The sequence below is a fragment of the Choristoneura fumiferana genome, chromosome 19, assembly GCF_025370935.1.
Source record: "Choristoneura fumiferana chromosome 19, NRCan_CFum_1, whole genome shotgun sequence".
Classification (NCBI taxonomy): domain Eukaryota; kingdom Metazoa; phylum Arthropoda; class Insecta; order Lepidoptera; family Tortricidae; genus Choristoneura; species Choristoneura fumiferana.
Genome location: NC_133490.1, coordinates 5,834,259 through 5,856,505, shown reverse-complemented (window position 1 = coordinate 5,856,505; position 22,247 = coordinate 5,834,259). Strand labels below are relative to the sequence as shown.

The window sequence follows — 22,247 nt, the reverse complement described above, 5'->3', positions numbered from 1 at the left end:
CACACCCGGTAAGTGTTATTCTATCTACGTAATAAATTACCCAAATCCGTCCTGCCATTTTAGCGTGAGTGATAACAAAACATACGCGTAACGCACACAATTTTTCACATTTAGTATTAGTAGGATTAATTTTGAAACGTGAAAATAATATAAACCTCAGTCACGTCTTAGAAAGAATATTAATCGATTCAAACCCGGAACTAACCATCGCTAAATACTGAATTTCATATGGCCCCTGTTCCATACAAGACAATGGGTCCTTGAACGTCGCGCTGCCAGTGTACTCGGAGCCCAACAATGAATCGGGGTCACATATGTGGTACAAGTGAATCGATTTTGATTTTCGAGGTCGTGGAATCAATGTGATCAAAGCATGGGGCTCGTTCTATTGATTGAATATTAATAAAATATACACTGTAATTATTTGGTGTGATGAAACTTGAAGCAAATAATAGTAATAAAAAAAAATTTCACGGGACAATTCACACCAATTGACCTAGTCCCAAAGTAAGCTTAGCAAAGCTTGTGTTATGGGTACTAAGCAACGGATAAATATAATTATATAGATATAGATACATACTTAAATACATATTAAACACCCAAGACCCGAGAACAAACATTCGTATTTTTCGTACAAATATCTGCCCCGACACGGGAATCGAACCCGGGACCACAAGCTTCGTAGTCAGGTTCTATAGCCACTAGGCCATCTGGTCGTATAAAAAAATGATATAATAAATATCTTAATGTTTCATTAAAATCGGTTCAGACGTTTTGAGACGTTAAAATGACAATGTCGAGGGTTTTTAAGTTTTCGAAGTCGGTTAGGTTATTAATTTTACACACACACACACACACACACACACACACACACACACACACACACACAACTTGTTCGTTTTGTTGCCTAACTTTTAATTTACCCATTTTTGTCAAAATTTAGTTATTTAATCAAATTAATTGTTTGTACCCCGAATCAGGTTTCCACGTGACAGGCTTAGCCTAGTGTGGAACCAACGGAAACCCTACTTGTAATTTGTTTTTGCTTTTAATAAACCATTTTGATTTTTGATTTTTTTTGAAGTATGTTAAGAAATCTGATTACAAACAAAAAAAAACCGCATTCAAATTGGTCCACCCGTTTAAGAGCTACGGTGCACAGACACAACACACACACACACACATAGCAGTCAAACTTACAACACCCCTCGTTTTGCGTCGGGGGTTAAAAACTGTGGTTGGTGCAGTTTTCATGTAAATTTTAGGTACTTTTCACATGTGAAAAAATCGAGTGTTTCTATTACATTTCAGAATTTTTACAGCTTTTTATTTGTTACCTTGACAAATGGATTCCACGAAATAGCAAATTCTCTATAAGTTTTTCCATATTCATACCAAATCATTACTCAAGTCGTATTTAGAGCTATTTTTTAGTCCCATTCGGGGCGATATTTCACAGAAGTTCTAAGAATCTTTAGCACAAAAAGTTAAATGGCTAAGTCTAATAAAAGCCAAACTTATTAACTGAATATGCTCGGAGTGAACGTGCGAATGCATTAAAAGTGTAGTCATGTGAAGTTAACTGCGATGCGCAAGCGAAGAGAGGCAGCGGGAGCGGAGAGCTTAGAGGTAGCGTTCAACACCTATAGATTATACGACAAAAACTTGACAGTCTCCATTTGCGGAAGTCCTCGTCCTGCAATGGTTAGAGGTTGTTTTATAGATAAACATTGAAAAAAAAAAAAAAGTTTACGCAGCACGCTGATAAAAGAATACTTTGCGGAAGAAGTCGCGCGAAAAAGATAAGTACCTACATAATTGTCTTTATTATTTCTGTTTCATTGTTATCTGGGCCCCCTGGGTAGAAGCTGCCAACTTTTTCCCCTTTCTCGGTCCTTGGTCGAGTGCGACGAATTTTTTTTGACCTTGTAATGTCATCAGCTCATGTATTTCAGTTTTTCTGCGCTGCACTTATCTAATCACAATTCGGATTCGCTTTTGACTTACATCGTGCTCACTAAAAATGGTAGCGTATTAAGTACAAGAAATTTCAACTTGTGAGCAAAGGTTAAGTGTGCTTTCTGGGGCCACATAACGACCGACACATAATCTACTGTTACTAGTTCGCTTTTGTAACAGAGATTTATTGTAATAGCTAAGTAGATAACTATTGCAACATCATCATCATCCCAGCCTATATACGTCCCACTGCTGACAGGCTGCTCAGAATGAGAGGGCTTGGGCCGTAGTTCCCACGCGGGCCCAATGCGGATTGGGAACTTCACACACACCATTGAATTGCTTCGCAGGTTTGTGCAGGTTTCCTCATGATGTTTTCCTTTAAAGTAAAGCTCGTGGTAAATTTCAAATGTAATTTCGCACATGAACAGGAAACTAAAGTACATATGTTGTATTTTTAAAGTATTAACCTTAGCTTGGATAAAACAATATTACTAGGTACTTACACTAAATTAACTTAGGCTCATTTTGTGGGAAACCAGCATATTCTTCGCGGGATAGGGATAAACGAATTCTTCGCAGATGAAGTCGCGGGCAACAGCTAGGCAGTGCATAATTATTTTTATTTTTTAGTTGTCTTTTTTGGCGGCGTTTTGTCGGTGTTTTCTTCGGGCGTTTTTTTATGTCGGGGGTTTTTTATTTTAAATTTAAGTTTTTTTATTTCATATTTTTTAAACTGGTATATTTTTTTTTGAAAGTGTACTTGTGTGTTGAGTAGTTACGAGAGGACATAAAAATAGATGACATACATACATACGCGTCTCCTTCATCGTAGTCGGGTAAAAAGTAGACCCATATTTAAATCCCCATGGTCAGACACCCTGTATAGTTGTTACTTTACAGTGACTTATTTTTCAAAAGTGTTTTCAATAATAATAAATAAAAAGGCACATCAAGATCGCTGCCCTTCATTCTAATGCTAAAGTAAACGAAGTCCTATAGGTGCACGGTGCACAGCATCATTGCTTACTGATATCATCTGTTATATTCCCGGTACAATGAAGACACTCTCTGTTTCAGACTGTGAGCTGATGTTTTATTCCCGCCTCCCCAGAGAATGGGGAAAGGTCAAAATACTGGATGTTAGAGGCCTTCTATCACACCGTGCAGCTGGGCAAATTGTTTCATATTTCAAGCATTCACGCGTGAGATTTGTCTAACGAAACCATTCATATTTACATCCAAATCCAATAAATTACATGTCATTTTTTAATCGTATGTGTGTTGTCCTGGAGTGGAGACCCCGTGCTAACACCCGCGGTAGAGGACGACCACCAAAAAGATGGACAGATGATATCCGGCAGCAAGTTGGCGTGAACTGGATGCGAGTGGCAATGGATAGGCAAGACTGGAAAAGTACATAGAGAGGAGGCCTATGTCGGAAGACGGGCGCGATAAGGGCTGTTATAGATAGATAGAATAGAGATGTTTGTTGTATTTATTTATTATTTATTAGAGTGAGGCCAGACGAGCGTAATTTTTTCAGTCATGTGCGGCGTATTTTCGGTCACGTAATTTCTGCTGCATTCGTTTTTATATAAAAGTCCAGTTTGAGCCACGGCGACCGAAAATAAGTTGACCCATTCTGGATTGCCGTGTGAAGAAGGGGAGGGGGACCCCTTCATGTTACGTCATGCCTTCTTCTTGGTTTCCTTCATTCAACTATTGCCATCAATTTTTGGTCATCAAACCAATGAGTCGCTGGTCATTTCTCGACATGCTTGCCTAAACGTGGTTTCCATCGAGAGTTGTGTACAGACAGACGGATAGTGCTTGATTTCATTATTTACGAGTACCTTTGTATATACGTGTTTCTGCTACTATTCTACATCATTTTATTCATAAGAAGTTTTGTTATGATTTTGAGAGCCATTACAGGGAAGTACTGAGCGAATAAAATCTTCTCATTCTGAGGTTACACGCAAGCTTAATATGCAAGTTGTAGAGTAGAGGCAATGGGCGGGCCACATCACCCGAAAAAGAAATAACCGTTGGGGGAGAAAATTCCTCGAGTTGCGACTACTAACCCGAAGACGAAGCGTTGGCACGTCCCACTAGGTGGACTGACGACAACGTGAGAGTTGCGAGAAACCGGTGGATGCAAGTGGCGAGTTGTCGTTCATTGTGGCGTTCTAAGGGGGAGGCCTTTGTGCAGCAGTGGACGTCTTCCGGCTGATGATGATGAGCTTACACGTCGGTGTAACAAGCGCCCAGTGGTAGGATGTCGTGGTCGGATCCTTCGTATCCTCATGCATAATGTGTGATCCGACAAAAGAAACTATGCTTCCGGCCCCGTTAGCTCGCGATTGTGGCTGGCTAATGCGAACAAACTTCGCATATTCAGTAACAATGCTGTAACTTTTTAATAAAGGTTCAGGTTTTTACACAGGTCTTTACTCTCTCGTTCTTTTACGTGCGCCGCTCGTAACCGTTAGCAGCTTTTTCGGTATGTAGCGAGAATTGAAGCCGTGGTGGACTAGTGGTTTGACCTAGCCTCTCAAGCGGAGGGTCGTGGGTTCGAGCCCGGGTTGCACCTCTGAGTTTTTTGAAATTAATGTGTGAAATTTCATTAGTTTACCACGAGCTTTTGCTGAAGGAAAACATCGTAAGAAAATCTGCATAAGCCGGCGGAGAAATGTAATAGTGTGTGTGAAGCTCCATATCCGAGCAGGCCTGTGCTCAGTAATGGGACGTGTATGAACTGAGATGATGATTGGTTACAAACAGAAGTTAACGGGGTTACTTTAAAATGCAAGGGCTACTTTGGAAAACAGTTTTTACGCCGTGTCCTTATATTTTTAGACCATATGTGGCAGTGAAATACCTACCTTCATAAATTACCTTACTTTTTACTTCATTTGCTCAATGAAGCTATGAATATTTGCGTTTTATAACCATTTCAAACCTATCAAAGAAGCTTCAAAATTTCCTAAAGTAACCCCAGTTTACGGAACCCAACTGCTGGGTTCTTTAAGTTGCGCAGCATAGGACTTCACATGACATATACAAAGATCAAGATGTAATTTATGGCTATCTTATGGGAACTCAGTAAGAGTTTGACAATCGGATAGCGAAGTGGTTAGAGAACCTGGCTATGGAGCTTGAGCCTGGTTCGATCCCCGGTCGGGGCTGATATTTGTATGAATAACACGAATGGTTATTCTCGAGTCTTGGACGTTTCATGTATATTTAAGTATGTATTCTACTTATAAATAAGTATGTTTGTTCGTTTCCTGGTACCCATGGGCTTCGCTTAGTTTGAGACAGGCTGGGACAGGTTAATTGTCCCATGATATTTATTCCGTAATTTCATACCATTCATGATGTACAGTCACCAGCATCAAAATCTGACACAACAAAGTGCCCATACTTAAATATCTAATAAATACTACTCTATTAGTAGGTGTAAGCGCTCGATCAACGAATCAAAAACGTAACGAAATTCCTATTGGTTAAGGGCGAAAATAGTACATAGGTACGTGCCCTACACGCGCCGCCGCTAAATCGTTCTATACCCAATTGTTCGACACCCGAATCCGCATTATGATTCATATGATTTTATGCGAATATTAAATTTAATGCGGATGCGAATATCTGCAACACCCCTGCTGCACATGTTCCGCTGTGCAGATATTACTGCTGGTGATTGTACCGTCACTATACTCTTACAATTTAAATTAGTAACTTACCAAGTTCAGAGCCGCAGACACGAGGGATGATTTCCAGGATGGCCGAGCAGGAGGCGTCTTCGAAGCAGAGTTGGCGAGCCAGCAGGCAGTTCAAAATTGCCATGGCTTTCACGCCCGGTCCTGGAACAATGGATATTTACATTAGTATTTCCTTCAAAAGTTGCAGTTAATTCACCCTGGCTTTACTTTACTTTTAGGAAATATTTCATCTCCAAGGTCACTGCAACCTCTTCCGACCAGAAGAGATTCAACTTCGGTACCTAGGACATAAGTTTTTTTTTTAGTTTAACTGCCAGATGTTATTATTCACGCAAATGGAGCCGCGGGTAAAAAAGCTGGTAGGCAATAAAAGTAAGAACGCCAAGAAAAAGATCAGGTTTCAAAGAATATATAGAATATCATGCTAATTTGTGCTAAAGCTCATGACCCTTCGAACTTTCTATAACAGACCTAAAACAACACAGATGGTTCCAAGAAAAACATCACTATTTTGCATTTGAAATGAGACTCTGATGTGGTACTACGTATGCTCAATAAAGAATCGAGATGGAATGGAAATACAACAGTAGAAGATCCGAACTTAAAAAAATCTGCACCGTATTAAATATATTGACCCGGATAACTCACGTCTTAAATCGAGTTTAGCTCGACATGTTTCGGGCTAATCCGTAGCCCTTCGTCTTCGGAGCAACGCGACTCAGCGCTGCAACGCTCCTGAGAAGTAGGGCTACGAAATAGCGCGAAACATGTCGAGCTAAACTCGGTTTAAGACGTGAGTTATCCTGGTCAATATATTTAATATGAGTGAGTCTCACGGTAGTTTCATGTAGTACACGGTAGTTGTATATTAGAAAATATATCAGAAATGGATTTGATAAAAAAATGCTGGACAGGCTATTTTTAATAATTTAAATAAATATATTTTTAATAAGTATGTCAGCCAAATAAGTGGTCAAAACTATTTTCTATACAAATCGCCGTAACCGAAAAACCTATAGGATTCTTTTCCAGGCAACCTTTTTTATAGAAAGAAGGAAGGACTAGTTTACAACAGGTGGTGCATCAAAAGTAGATCAGAAAATTAAAACGTAACAGAAATACATCTACGAATACATAACACATACGTCTAAAATAAATATAGGCAATGAGATAAACAGCAACAAATAAATAAATAAATAATCATAAAGCTGATTATAAACAACACCAACAAAACACATACAAATGCAAAGTTTAATATTTATGGACTCCTACAAATTTGTACGGAATCTTCGGTGCTCAAGTCCTACTTGCAATTGGCTGTTTTTTTACAGAGGGGAATGCATTTCCAGTAAGTGTTTCTGCGCGATGTTAAAACCAGTCGAGCCACAGCAACAGATTTATTCAGCGGACTGGTACCAGAATAGCCTGGCTGGAAATACGGCTCTCGACCCTGGCTGCTATTGATCCATGCAGGTACGTCCAGAGGCGTACAGTCGCGCTCCTTAGGGTGTGCTTCTGTACTGTAAGACTTGTGGAATCCAAATGATATCATTAGTTGATATTTTTCCTTTGATTTTAGATCTATTCGAAAATCGATTTTATATAGACTCATTTATTGATATTATTATATATATTATACTAGCTTTTGTCCGCGGCTTCGCCCGCGTGGAATTCGGTTATTGGGAACTGTGCATTTTTCCGGGACAAAAAGTAGCCTACGTCACTATCTGGCCCATAAACTATCTCTATGCCAAAAATCACGTCGATCCGTCGCTCCGTTTCGACGTGAAAGACGGACAAACATACAAACACACAAACACGCACACTTTCGCATTTATAATAATACTATTTTGCCCGCGGCTCCGCCCGCGTAGTATTCGGTTATCGCGCGCTGTTCCCTCGGGAACTGTGCATTTTTCCGGGATAAAAAGTAGCCTATGTCATTCTCGGGCCCATAAACTATCTCTATGCCAAAAATCACGTCGATCCGTTGCTCCGTTACGGCGTGAAAGACGGACAAACATACAAACACTATAGTATAGTATGGATTATATGGATTGTGATTAAGATCCGAGAGATATTAGTTATTAGCTTTTGTATGCGACTTCGTCTGCCATGCAATTTGTTTACCGCTTTCTCGAGGAAACTATGCAATTTTCTGGGATAAAATGTATCCTATACGTACAAATTTTTTGTCGAAATCGGTTCTGCTGTTTTAGTGTGAAGAAGTGACAGACAGACAGTAAGACAGATAGATAGGGTAATTTATAGGGTAGGGTATATGAATAGGGTAGGGTATATTTAGGGGCAAGGCTGCAGGTTAAGGATGGATGCAGGCCGCTGCCGACCGAAACGGAGGTCTATGGGGCTTATGCCCAACAGTGGGCATCCTATGGCTGATATGATGATGATGAAGGATTAAGGAGTTTCTTTGTTGCTATTTTACGGATAGTCTGTTAACGGGCTACCGTTTGAATATTTGTTTATAAAATGACAAGTTAGCTACTTAATTACGTTAAAATAAATTATTATTTTTCCAAGAAAAATAATTAAGTAATCGAGTTCCTATCTCGAACTTTGTGACATCAGTGGCGCGGCATTCTTTGTCGCTGTTCATTGCACGGTCGAAATGCTCACAGCGCAGCTGTTAACCTCTAACACACGCAATGTATTCGGAAATGGCCTAATGCGTCGTCGGCCGGACGTTTACGAGTAAAAGATGCAGTGGATGTCAAGTGCACTGACCGCAATATTAAAAGCTCGTTTATTTGACTGGCAGTTTAAAATAAGAAGCCTAGCGCAACTGATATTTAGTTTTATTTAATTTAATACAATACATGTTTGAGCCTATAAAGTTGGATGGAGTATTTTGATTTGAAATGGGAAGTATTTCGCCATCCATCCAACCTCCGCGCACGTCCTGCTCTATGACATATAGAGTAAAAAAGAAAAAGAGTCGTCTGTCAACTACGACAGCAGCGCTTCGCTCCACGTATTTTTCGCAGCATATATTTAATTATTTTAAAACCCACCGGAAGATTTAGAGCTATACAAGACCGCAGCAATAGCATCATCAAGTGCTTCTGGAGTTAAGGGTGAGTGAATACCAGCTTTTCAATTAAATTATTTCCATCCGCCTTTATAGGTAAAACTACAGAGTGTTTTAGGCCAACCTTGATACAGTCCATTAAACCGCGCAAATATTTTTGGCCTTCGAACCGCACTCTTAGTTGATTTCCTAATTTTCGGACTTATTTCAAAATTGTCATCCGCCATAATTTATGTAATTATTCCCTTTAACTCCATTTTATACCTATAAGCCACTGAGGCTTGGGTTCTACCGCATATTAATATCCCCGCATACTACTTGAATATTTTCCCGCATTCCATATTTTCAATTTCATTCATTTAATATTTCAAAATAAACCGCTTTGAAATTGTGCTTACGGATACGTCATTGTAATACGACTACGAGTAAAAGTTCGCAGTGCGCGACATATTATATTCCGTCTCGCTTACACCTATGGCCATGTCATGTTTGTTCTTTCTGCCCGCAACATATTAGTCAAATTATAAACTTTTTAATTTAGTAGCGTTGTTGTGTTCCATTCTGTGTTCGAATTTGTAACATTGTGTTCAATTTTTGAATAAATATGGAAAACAAAATTTCACTTTTGTCAAGCAAACGTGATTCGTATTTTAAACGTATTCAAAGCATTTACGATTCTATTCCCAAGACGAAACGTGATAAAATTGCTTTGTTTTTAATGCAAGCTGCAAACATTCAACATTTGCGTGATGAATTTGTTGAACTTAATGATTCGATTCATGCGTGTCATTTGGATTTGGATCCAAAGTATGAACCCAAATTTGAATTATTGTGGGAGTTTGATGACATGTTCTATGCAATTAAATCTGTATTTAAGAAGTTAAGCGATTCAGACGATACCGCCGCTAGTGCAGCAGCAAGTGCGGCGCCCGCTTTCAAGTTACCGCGCATTGATATTCCTGACTTTGACGGGGACATACAAAAGTTTCCTTTGTTTATAGAGTCATTTCGCACGATTGTACACAACAACCCGCGTTAGGAAACGCAGAGCGCATTCATTATTTGATTTCAAAATTGAAAGGCAAGGCTCAGTCCATTTGCGTAGGCATTGCGCCTACCCCTGATAACTACAGGGTGTTGTATGAAACCTTAGTCGACAAATATGAAGACAAACGCGCTATCGCTATTTCCTATTTGGAAAACATTCTAAACTTGAAACCTTGAGTGCTGGTAAAGCAAACGCAGCAAATTTAGAAAGTTACATTGATCAGTTTTCAACGTCAGTTGCTGCTTTACGTCAGCTGAATATCAAAGAAATGTCTGACTTCATATTTGTACATTTGGCACTGAGAAAGTTAGATAGTGAAACTTCCAAGGCTTTTGAAATGTCTCTTAAAGACAATGAAAAGTTTCCAAAATACGACGATTTCGTAAAATTTATCCGCGATCAAACTAAAATACTACAACGCACTACTGCAGTCGCGTCACCGTCGCATCCGCACGCCGGCAACCACGCTCAGCGCAACCAGCCGTCCCCCGCGCCCCGCACGCATTTTGTGCAGAATAAAATGCAAACTTTTCTTGTAAATAACAATGAAAATCCTATTCGCGTTTGCAGTTATTGCAACAGTAACAAGCACGCCAATTTATATCAATGCGAACCTTTTCTCAGATTGACACCGATTGAAAAATATAATGTAATTAAAAAGTGCAACGGTTGTGTGAATTGTTTAAGTGTCCGTCATACACTTTCTACATGCAAGTCGAACACCACATGCAAATATTGCCACAAGGCCCACCATAGCCAATTATGCCGCAACGCTTTAGATCATCCTAACGCATCTAAGCAGGGTGATTCTAATTTTAAAGATTATGGACATTCTTATAATGCCAATAAAGGTCAGTTTCGACCTCCCGCGCCGCTCCCTGTTAATCAACCCGCGTCTTCTCCCGCAACCGCCGCCGCCGCGCCGCCAGCGCGCCCGCACGCCGCCGCGTCGCCGTCTTCGGTTCCGTACGCCCCGCAGCCGCTTCTTCTGACTGTACACGCACTAACAATAGTGATGTAGGTTTCTCAGGCACTGCTACTAGCAATCAAGATTCGTTCAAGACAGTGTTATTAGGAACTGCAATTGTTCAGGTTTTAGACGCCTTTGGCAATCGCCGCGATATAAGAGTCCTGGTCGACATGGGCTCTCAGAATCACTTTATCACCTCACGTTGTTTACGGACATTAGGGTTAAAACTATCGCCTGATGATAAAAATATTTCGGTACACGGTATAGGAGAAAGTTCCCAGTCCATAAAAGGAACATCGAACCTAACGCTGTTCTCACGATTTGATGACTCGTTTCGTTTGACTTGCAAGCGTTGGTTATTGACAAAATATCTGGTAATTTGCCTGCTTGTGAAATAAATACCGCATGCTTAGATTATTTGAAAGATATTCCGTTTAGTGACAGTCATTGGTACATGCCGGGTAAAATCGACTTACTGCTGGGTGCTGAAGATTTCGTCAAGTGTATCATGAAAAATAATCGCATTATTGGCCCACCTGGTTTACCCGATGCAATCGAAACTGTTTTTGGATATGTCATTTCTGGTTCCGCTTATACTACAAGTGTTGAGTCATCGACTGTACAGACTTTCTTCACCGCGACTGACAAAGTTGATACTCTTTTATCCAAATTTTGGGAGATTGAGGAGGTTCCCACCCGCAAACATCTGTCCGCTGACGATAAGGCGTGTGAACAGATTTATTCACAACAGACTACTAGGGATGATCTTGGCCGCTATGTTGTTCCTTTGCCGTTTTGCCGCGACCCATGTGATTTGGGCGATTCATTACCTACTGCGATGCGTAGATATAAATCTTTAGAAAGGAGATTTAAACAAAATCATGTTATTCATCAACAATATGATGAAATCATCCGCGATTATTTACAAAAAGAGTACATATCTTTAGTGATGGACTTGGAAAGTAATCCCAGTGCTTATATTATACCGCATCATCCTGTTATTAAGGAAGACAGACTGACAACTAAAGTACGCATTGTTCTAGATGCTAGTGCCTCTACTTCTACTGACATATCATTAAATGATTGTCTGTATACTGGACCAAACCTGCAATCAGATTTACTCGCGATTATCTTCGATTTTCGCTTATTTCCAATTGCCATAACCACTGACATACGTCAAATGTACTTAAAAATCTTGGTTTCTCCCGAGTTTCACCGCTATCTTCGAATGATATACCGCTTTTCTTATGAGAGTGAACCGCAAATTTACGAATTTAACCGCGTTTGTTTTGGACTTAAATGCAGTCCATACCTTGCAATGCGCACGGTCAAGCAATTTTTACTAGACGAAGGTTCGTCTTTTCCCGCCGCTGCATCAGTTGCTTCTCGCAATTTATATATGGACAATTTAGGAACATCTGTTATGGATGAATCTACCGCTATTGAGCTTTCTCGCGATTTGATTGCCCTATTCTCAAGGCCGGATTAGAATTGGTTAAATTCTCAAGCAACTCGCGTTCTTTACTTGAGCATTTACCAAAAGAAAATCGCTTTTCCGCTATTGGAGACGTCGCTGATGATACTGATTTTAAATTATATGGCTTACGTTGGTGTTTAGTTGCAGACCAATTCTTCCTAATTGTAAACGTTGCAACAAAACATACAACTTTATCCACACTTGTTAGACTCTGTTTTTTGGTAATTATCGCAACACCAATAATTTTATTCACTATTGAGTATACTCTGGTTATTGAAACTGAATTGGGGTTTGCAATTTTCAGAGCATATTCGTGCACATTGTTTTTAGTTCAATTTTGAGCTCCCACTTTTTCCGCTTTCCCTGCTTACTTTCAATACTTCATGTAACCTGTTAACAGTTGTTATATTTACTTTCTCACTGTTTTACTTTATTTTAATCTATAATTTCAAATTAAATACATAACATATTTTTTTGATTACTTACTCGCATCCTTTGATTTACATGTTAATTTATCACAACCAACCGCTTTAACGCTATCATGTTGTCAGCATTAGGTCTAATAAATACATTGCACAATGTTGATGTGTTAAGTTTGTGGACTTAGTGAAATTAAGTTTCTTGACCATTTACATATGCCCTCGATTAAACTATAATGGAATACTTACCGCATTTTATCCCGCGATTAAAAACACAATTGTCTTATTGAATATTGATAATACTCCCCTTAAATGGCCGTTAGGTGTAATTGAAGACGTCTTTCCAGGCAAAGATGGAGTTATCCGCGTTGTGTCTGTACGCACAAATTCTGGTGTCTATCAAAGACCCGTGGTAAAGGTTTCTCCTTTACCATTGCAATAAGTTATATTTTATTTTCTTTCGTGCCACTATGTTTCTTGTGGCATAATTTCAAGTTAATTTTTATTTTCATTCCTTTCATACTCTTTGTTTATTTAGAAGAACAAAGAGATCTTTGTCCTTCTAGGCGGGGGGAATGTTTGAGCCTATAAAGTTGGATGGAGTATTTTGATTTGAAATGGGAAGTATTTCGCCATCCATCCAACCTCCGCGCACGTCCTGCTCTATGACATATAGAGTAAAAAAGAAAAAGAGTCGTCTGTCAACTACGACAGCAGCGCTTCGCTCCACGTATTTTTCGCAGCACATATTTAATTATTTTAAAACCCACCGGAAGATTTAGAGCTATACAAGACCGCAGCAATAGCATCATCAAGTGCTTCTGGAGTTAAGGGTGAGTGAATACCAGCTTTTCAATTAAATTATTTCCATCCGCCTTTATAGGTAAACTACAGAGTGTTTTAGGCCAACCTTGATACAGTCCATTAAACCGCGCAAATAATACAATAACTCTTTATGTGTGCAAACACATAGCAAGCAGTACAGAACCTACCCTAACCTACCTATAATATAGGTAAGTTATTATAAGCTGTTGTCCGCGACTCCTATGCGTAGAAGTGGTTTATGCTATCCCGCGGGAAAAATTCAGGGATAAAAAATATCCTATCTCCTTCCGCGGGACTCAAACTATCTGTACCTATGCCGAATTTCATCTAAATAATTTCAGCGGTTTAGACGTGATGAATAATTGTGCTAACAATTTGAGAGCACGTAATAGTACATTGTGTCTTAAGGGCGGTAAATAAGAAATTACTCTATCTATCTAGTACCGCCCGTGCGACATACAATGTTTTTCATCACATTTGCGAGCAAAATTTTATATTTCTAAAAGAAAAAATATTTCCAAATATTGGCCATACCTTAGGCTGCGCTCTTGGCAGCGTCGCCCTACCCCTCCCTCAGCATGTGCCTGAGCCGCGTGTGCATGTGGTCCTGCTGCTTCGCCATGCGCTGCAGCGCGCGCAGCACCATCAGTACGCACACTGACTCATTTACCGACCTTGGGCTTCATGACAAGAAAATTTGTACGCGCAATGACTCATTTACCGACCACGGGCTTCATGACAAGCACATTAAGGTCGAGGGTTTTATTTGGGGGGTTGCAACCAAGGTAGCCTGCATGTTACGACACTGTTTACGAGCAAGTGTGATGAAAAGAAACATGCAAGAAGGGTTTATCGATTGTTTTATCTCATAATATTAAGACATTTGTAAATAGGATTTTAAATATTTGTACACCTGCATGCAGGTTGAATACGCACGGAATGTTAGATATAAGACCTTTGTAACCGTATTCTGGCAAATAAATGGATTGAATTGTTGTCCCCCCTTCCCATGTTGGGTCCCATGTTAGTCATCGGCCAACGATGTACCCTAAGGCACTAATCAGCCCACCGGCGAGTAGCGAGAAGTTTTTTTTATAATGAAAGCTTTATTGCTTTTGTCATACTAAAACACTATCTTCTCGCTCCTTGCTGGTGGGGCTAGCGGAGTGCATCAGGATTCACCAGTACCCGAGCATCGGCCCAAGCACTGTTCTTTCCCGTGTGATACGTCTAAAGCGCTAAAAGCTTTTTGGCTATAATGCACCGGGACAACATGGCGGCGCAACCAGTAGCCGCCACCAACAAAATGTATGCAGCTCTATGAAGGGTATCTCACCTGGTGTTCACTTGGTTGCGCAAAGCTGCATACGTTTTGTTGGTGGTGGCGACTGGTTGCGCCGCCATGGTGTCCCGGTGAAACATAGCCCTTAGTGTGAAAAAAACCTTGCATTTTCACGGTGATTTTTATTGGGAAGTCCAATTATCTATTGGATGGCCGCGGCAGCGCAAACGGCGAAATATAATGTCCACTCGCTTTTATAATAACGTTAATGACCCAAATAACCCAATACACATAACAGCTGCAATTGATATTCCGACATAGTTATCGACCGAAATTTATCCCAAATGGGAACTAAAATATTCAGAGAGCGTCGCGGCCAGTCGGACGCTGACATCAGGACGCTTCCGATTCGATATCGCAGCGAAATCAGTTTGAAATGCAGCGGATTTTTCAACTTCTGATTGCGTTTGGGGCAAGCTTTTGATATTTTATGAGTAGAATTTTGAGACGGTTGTATTTTTCCAGCTAGTGTATTTGAGATATTGTACATCTAATAACGTTCAGATAGTTGTAGTTTAAGTCTTCATTGGTAAATCAATAAAGCGTGTATACCACTTGAATTGAAAGTTTAACTCCCTGTTACACCATCCATTGATTAAATTTACCTATCTGACGGATAAATGTGATGCCGTCTCTGTTTGCTTTGTTCAATTAGACGGAGACGGTATTGCATTTATCTGTCAGATAAAATTAATCAATTGGTCGTGGAACAGCCCCTTAATCTGTGGCCATATTGACTAAAGCCCGGGCGCTCGCGATCACATTCACCATTTTATTCTGCCCAAATCTTATACCGTGTGACAGAAAGAAATGGTGAAGGCGATTGTGATTCCGACTGCGTAGACAACATGATCTCTGGCCTCGATACTGATCTCTATTTTTTAAATTTAGGTCAATTATCGACAGTAAGGCTACCGATAACTTAACATCATTAGCTAGTCTCAGTAGGGATCGCCACCTCTAGTGAGGAGCATAAATTTCGCAACCCTGATCTCAGTTGGAACTACTCGAGATTGTGAGGGAGACTGCTGCCTCGCGTGAGGCTGCAGTCCGTATAATGTGCAGAAATAAAACAAGAACTACTTAAACACATTTAGAAGATGTAATAAACGTTTTAATATTGTATACAGTATCTACTAAGTAATAAAAATAAACGTGAAAAAAATGCAAAAAGAAAAGTAATAATAAACAAAATATAACAGTGTAAGTCTTAGCAAAGGTCTAATTTACTTTCAGTCTCCATCGGTAAGTTAGTCTCCCTCATCGCCGCCCTCTTCCTCTTCATCAAACTCGCCCTCTTCCTCAGCTGTAGCATCCTGGTATTGCTGATATTCCGATACCAAGTCATTCATGTTGCTTTCAGCTTCAGTAAACTCCATCTCATCCATACCTTCCCCAGTATACCAATGCAAGAACGCCTTACGTCTGAACATAGCGGTAAACTGCTCAGATATACGCTTGAACAGCTCCTGGATGGCAGTAGAGTTGCCAATAAACGTAGCAGACATCTTCAAACCTCGGGGCGGGATATCGCACACAGCAGTCTTCACGTTATTCGGGATCCACTCTACAAAGTACGACGAGTTCTTGTTCTGAATGTTCATCATCTGCTCGTCAACTTCCTTCATAGACATACGGCCACGGAACACAGCAGCTACAGTTAAGTATCTTCCGTGACGAGGATCACAAGCAGCCATCATGTTCTTAGCATCAAACATCTGCTGCGTCAACTCTGGCACGGTCAAGGCGCGATACTGCTGACTTCCACGAGACGTAAGCGGAGCGAATCCGGGAATGAAGAAATGCAGACGAGGGAACGGAACCATGTTCACGGCCAGCTTTCTCAAGTCGGCGTTCAGCTGGCCTGGGAACCTGAGACAGGTAGTAACTCCAGACATCGTGGCGGAGACTAGATGGTTCAGATCACCGTAGGTCGGGGTCGTGAGCTTTAGGGTTCGGAAGCAAATATCATACAGGGCCTCATTGTCGATGCAGTAGGATTCATCAGTGTTTTCTACCAGCTGATGCACGGATAGCGTGGCATTGTACGGTTCGACAACAGTGTCCGATACTTTGGGAGATGGTACGACGCTGAAGGTGTTCATGATTCTATCGGGGTATTCTTCTCGGATTTGGAGATGAGAAGAGTGCCTAGGCCAGCGCCGGTGCCGCCACCGAGCGAATGGGTCAGCTGAAACCCTTGTAGACAATCGCAGCCTTCGGCTTCTTTCCTTACGACATCTAGAACGGAATCAACGAGCTCCGCGCCTTCGGTATAGTGTCCTTTCGCCCAATTGTTGCCGGCGCCAGATTGTCCGAAGACGAAGTTGTCCGGGCGGAAGATTTGTCCAAATGGTCCGGAACGCACGGAGTCCATGGTGCCTGGTTCCAGGTCCACGAGGACGGCTCTTGGCACGTATTTGCCGCCTGTGGCCTCATTGTAATACACGTTGATGCGTTCCAATTGGAGGTCAGAGTCGCCATGGTAGGTGCCCGTGGGATCGATCCCGTGCTCGTCTGATATCACCTCCCAGAACTGAAAGGAATAGAATTTGAGGATCCTCTAGTTAGAACCTTACAGAACTAAATTTTAAGGCGGCTAAATTTAGGATATCAGCGCAGCGACTATCGATTTTGTAAGAGTAAAAGGGCCTTAAAATAACACGTCGTCCGCATTTGGCTCTCTTTACGCTCATAAATCGCAATTGTGTCCTAATTCAATGGAAATGATCCTATTCTCATGAATGCACCACCGATCTGCCTGCAGGGATTCATCACCATCATTTCGATCTATATCCGCACTGCTGGGCACAGGACTCCTCTCAGAACTAGAGAACTTGGGCCGTTGTTCCCATGCGGACCTAGTGCGGATTAGAAACTTCACTCCCAACATTACATTTCCGCGCCAGCGTGTGCAGGAGATTTATACGTACTTAAAGAAAATATTGTTCTCACCTTAGCACCAATTTGGTTGCCGCACTGGCCAGCTTGAATATGCACAATTTCCCTCATATTATAACTTTAACTCCACTAATAATGATACTTATCGAAAATGGCTTCGGTCAGAGCCCAACTGAATTTCCCGAAATAGAATTCCTAACTAATTTCCGAACCACGACCAACTAGACTTACTCCAATCATCCAACATTTTAAATTTCATTTAGCTTTAGTTGAATCAATGTGCTAAAATAGTAGGTAGACATATTAGAGAAGTGAATGATTACTCGCACAGCTACAAAAAGAACTGATTAATCAAACAAAAGGAGAATGAATTAAATGATTGAGTAAATGTCAAAATCTTACACGACATGTTGTAGCTGTGTGTGTAATCATTCAATTCAACTCTCGTGAGACTACCTACACTTAACTTCAATAGTTTTTTCCGCTAGTAATCCTACACCACAGCAACGTCTACGCGACACATAATAACACGCAGATCCAGTCAATTCAGTATTTTAAAAAAAGCTCCATCTATCGATGATAAAAAGACACTATCGATTGGCCGTTGTAAGATCCAGTCCTTCTCCGGTTCTACATAAACCATTGGGCACATTATATATCATTTCATTTCATTATGTCACACAGGTCCAACACGTTTAAAATTAGCCGCATTCACATTTATTTGTCGTGTTGTGTTGGGATGTTCTCTGTCTCTCTCTCTCACTCTCTCTATATAGCTTTTGATGCGACACAACACAAGTCGTCACATACAGCGCACAGCATCAGATAAATGTGAACGCAACCATATATACTGATAACCGCTGGGGCAAACGAGTTCTTGAGTGGAGACCGCGAATCGGCAAGCGTGGCGTAGGACGCCCTCAGACTAGGTGGAGCGATGATCTTCGCAGGTTAGCTGGTAAGAACTGGATGAGACTGGCCGAGGATCGTGCTCAGTGGCGTGCAACTGGAGAGGCCTATGTCCAGCAGTGGACTAAGATAGGCCGATGATGATAATGATGATGATGAACCATATATAATTTATGAAACCGATACCGTTCTGATGCGTCACGACACAACACGACAGATAAATGTAAATGTGAAAGTCACAAATACTAGAGCGCACATTGCCAAACAAAACGAATGTAGTAATAACCAGCAAAATTTTACCTCAAACTACCCACATTATTTTTACTAATCCGTTATGTACATATTTGTTTGTCAGCCGGTAGCAAAATGTTATTATGTATCAAACCAAGCTTATATTTGAAGCTAATTATCCGAAACATGGCCGCGTAGGCGTATCCATTAGTTAATTTGAGTTCCGAGTATTTTATTTAAATTATTGATGCTCCATAATGAGTAAGCGCACAAACATATTGTATATGTAATGGTTGTCTGATATGTTCGTCTGGCCGCAGCATTGCAAGGACTCCTAGCAATTTTGCCATGGAAAAAAAATGTTACCACCTCTGCCTATAAGTCATCATCATCATCATTTCAGCTGAAGGACGGACTGATGGATAGGCCCTCCCATAAACCTTCAGTTGCTTCGGTTGGAAGCGATCTGTATTCACCGTGAACCAGCGGCTTTAACCGTTATCCCTTTATATCCTTGGTAGACGTCCTACGCTGCGCTTGACGATCCGCGGTTTTCATTCGAGGACTTTTCGGCTCCAGCAGTCACCTAAAGAGATGTTTTTTTTTCTCTATTCGACACTATTGATACTTATCTTCAATAGTTACTTAATGGCATTGACTTGAAACTTAGTGCGATTTTTTTTTTATTTGACTGGATGGAAAACGAGCAAGTGGGTCTCCTGATGGTAAGAGATCACCACCGCCCATAAACATCTGCAACACCAGAGGTATTGCAGATGCGTTGCCAACCTAGAGGCCTAAGATGGGATACCTCAAGTGCCAGTAATTTCATATGTAGTTTAGAATGACAATGCAAGTAAATTCAACGAAAAAGCTGCATTAAAAATTAAGCTTATTAACTTAAAGTTTTTATTCTTCACGTTACGATAATAATTTGTAGAACCACTCAAACAGTATCTAACATTAAAAATCAACTTGTATTATTTGCCTTTCGCTAACAAATGACTGTATCCGTAAAAAGTCGCGTCTTTCCAACAATTAACAGTACATTTGCCAAAACGATTTTCATTAAGGCCTCGTGTTTAAATTAGCACTTGTGGTAATGAACTTTTCACTCATGAAATGGTTATTCGATGGCTTCTACTTGAAAGCTTTGCGGGTTTATTTTTGTTTTTGCAGGATTTTAATGGCGAGGGGAAATTTGCATTGAATGATAATTTATTATTAACACGCTTTTATTAGGTCGACCTGTATGTAATGGAATCTAAAGTAATCTAAAGTAATCTTCATCATCTCCAAGGGTCGTAGCGTAATGAAAATTGGCAGCTGTATGTAGTTCTGATGACAATACAATATTATGGCACTGTCGAACTGATCTGATGACCGAGCCGGAAGATATGAACTGGAACTTCATGATGGAAAATCGTATCATAGCTGTTTTGGATTTCTTAGAAAAGACTTGTAATGAACTTTGACCACGATTAGGTGTCAAGGTCTAATGATGAAGCCGGAAGATAGGCACTGGCATTCCATTGTTCTAAGCTGACAGATAAAACACCATGCAATACAGACGCACTGGCGGAGATGGAGAGGATGCGGGCTCATTCGCCTACTTAAAATAACTGTATAAATAAATGTTAAAAATATTTCGTTATCAAAGACCAAAAAGTATAAAATAAATTAATAGTTTAAAAAACACTAGAAAAACACGCTTTTATAAATGCACGTAAAAACAAAAAAAATATGGATCGTTCAAGTTGTCTCTATTTATGGGCTGAAGTGTAAACTATGTGCTTTTAATTATAATATTTGATTGTAAAAGTGTGGGGCGCTGGAACAGGAAAGACGTTCTTGTTTAACTTGTTGAAAAATCTTATTCCTGTTCCAGCGCCCCACGCTTTTACAATCAAATATTAAGTATAATTAAAAGCACATAGTTTACACTTCAGCCCAGAAATAGAGACAACTTGAAAGATCCATTGTTTATTTTTGTTTTACATGCATTTATAAAAGCGTGTTTTTCTAGTGTTTTTTAAACTATTAATTCACTCCTCATGCTCATAAACTTTGTATGCCGTACATTGAAAATACCATTTAATTTTGGTCGTTTTTTATAGACATAATAATAAAATTAGTTAATTTTGTAACTTGCAGAACTAAAGTAGTTCCATTTGAGTGGCAGAGCCTGTATTTTAATTTTTTGCTCCTGTTACAGGGCCCACCCGGTATTTATGCTGGACGTAGGCGACATAAAATGGCTTTTTTATACTCCAATACTGTAATCTGTGATTTATTAAATATATTGACCCGGATAACTCACGTCTTAAACCGAGTTTAGCTCGAATGTTTCGGGCTATTTCGTAGCCTTCTTCTCAGGAGCACGCGACTCTGCCGCAACACGCGTTATCCGTTACAAATATCATTTAATATGAGCGAGTCTTATTTTATTTATTTATTCCTCTTAATGGCGGCCCATAAGGCTTGGGCCAAATGTCAGTTAAATTAAAGATCAATAATATTCTTCTTATGCATGTTGTACGGTGATTTGTAGTTTTTGCAAACTTGATAGCAAAATTTCCAGAAACCACGCGAGACCACTTGCGCATTAAAAAAATGTCAACACGAGAGCAATATAGAATTTTGTGATCACTGTTCACTGTTAAGGTTAATCGTCGCATAAAAACTATCAAAATTAACTTAACTAGCCAAAAGAAGCAGAAATACCAAAATTAGATATCGTCTACATCCGCCATGTTCGAATGCTACAAATCGAATCTATGAGCGAGTCTCACAGTAGATTCATTTTCAAAACAATTATAATTATTTGACACATACGTCAAAGTTTTCCGGACCGCATGATGCTAGAACCAAATGAGCAACCCTCACCGGACCTTTTTTAATTATTTATGTGCATGTCGTCTACTATTGTAAGTAAACATTGTCTGGAAGAGATTGCTCTAAAGAGATAAGGCTTACCTAGTCATTTTCTTGTGTTCTATATTGTTTACTACGAGCAAAAACGTTCTCCAAAGCTTGCCAAAACACTTGGGATCTCGGGTTCCCAGTTTTTTTTTTAAATAACCTTAACTTTTTTGTATTGATTAATACTTTTCAACTACCCTGTTTTAAGCTGTAAAAACGGCTTGCTGCCAGATGCCCGCTTAATTTTAATGCCATCATTAATTTTAAGAGAGCTCCGAGTCGCTGCTGAGATATTTAAAAGCTCAGTCAGGGTTGCCAGTTGCGAAAAAATAAAGTTACAAGTGAAATATTTTTTACTACTCCTATACTGTAATATGTGATTTACTTAATCACGAACAGTAATATAACAACATACATAACAAGGTTCTGGAAAAGTCTATATTGTCTATTCCCATAACATACTCATA

The 22,247-nt window shown here is 40.0% G+C and overlaps 2 protein-coding genes and 1 pseudogene across 5 annotated transcripts in view; all 3 read right to left on the bottom strand.

The window, feature by feature from the left end:
* LOC141438735 (polyamine-transporting ATPase 13A3-like) overlaps nucleotides 1-6,354 on the bottom strand; it is a 426,124-nt gene extending 419,770 nt beyond the window's left edge. Inside the window, exon 1 of the mRNA XM_074102666.1 lies at nucleotides 6,336-6,354. The gene's annotated coding sequence lies outside the window, so the exon portion shown is untranslated. The remainder of the gene's footprint in view (nucleotides 1-6,335) is intronic.
* The window catches only part of Gfrl (Glial cell line-derived neurotrophic family receptor-like), a 305,325-nt gene that overhangs the window by 64,931 nt on the left and 218,147 nt on the right, over nucleotides 1-22,247 (bottom strand). For all 4 annotated transcript variants that reach the window (XM_074102667.1, XM_074102670.1, XM_074102671.1 and 1 more), the window contains exon 4: nucleotides 5,709-5,828. In XM_074102667.1, the coding sequence (XP_073958768.1) occupies nucleotides 5,709-5,828 (120 nt within the window). The remainder of the gene's footprint in view (nucleotides 1-5,708; nucleotides 5,829-22,247) is intronic.
* LOC141438681 (tubulin beta chain-like) lies at nucleotides 15,938-17,927 on the bottom strand (annotated as a pseudogene).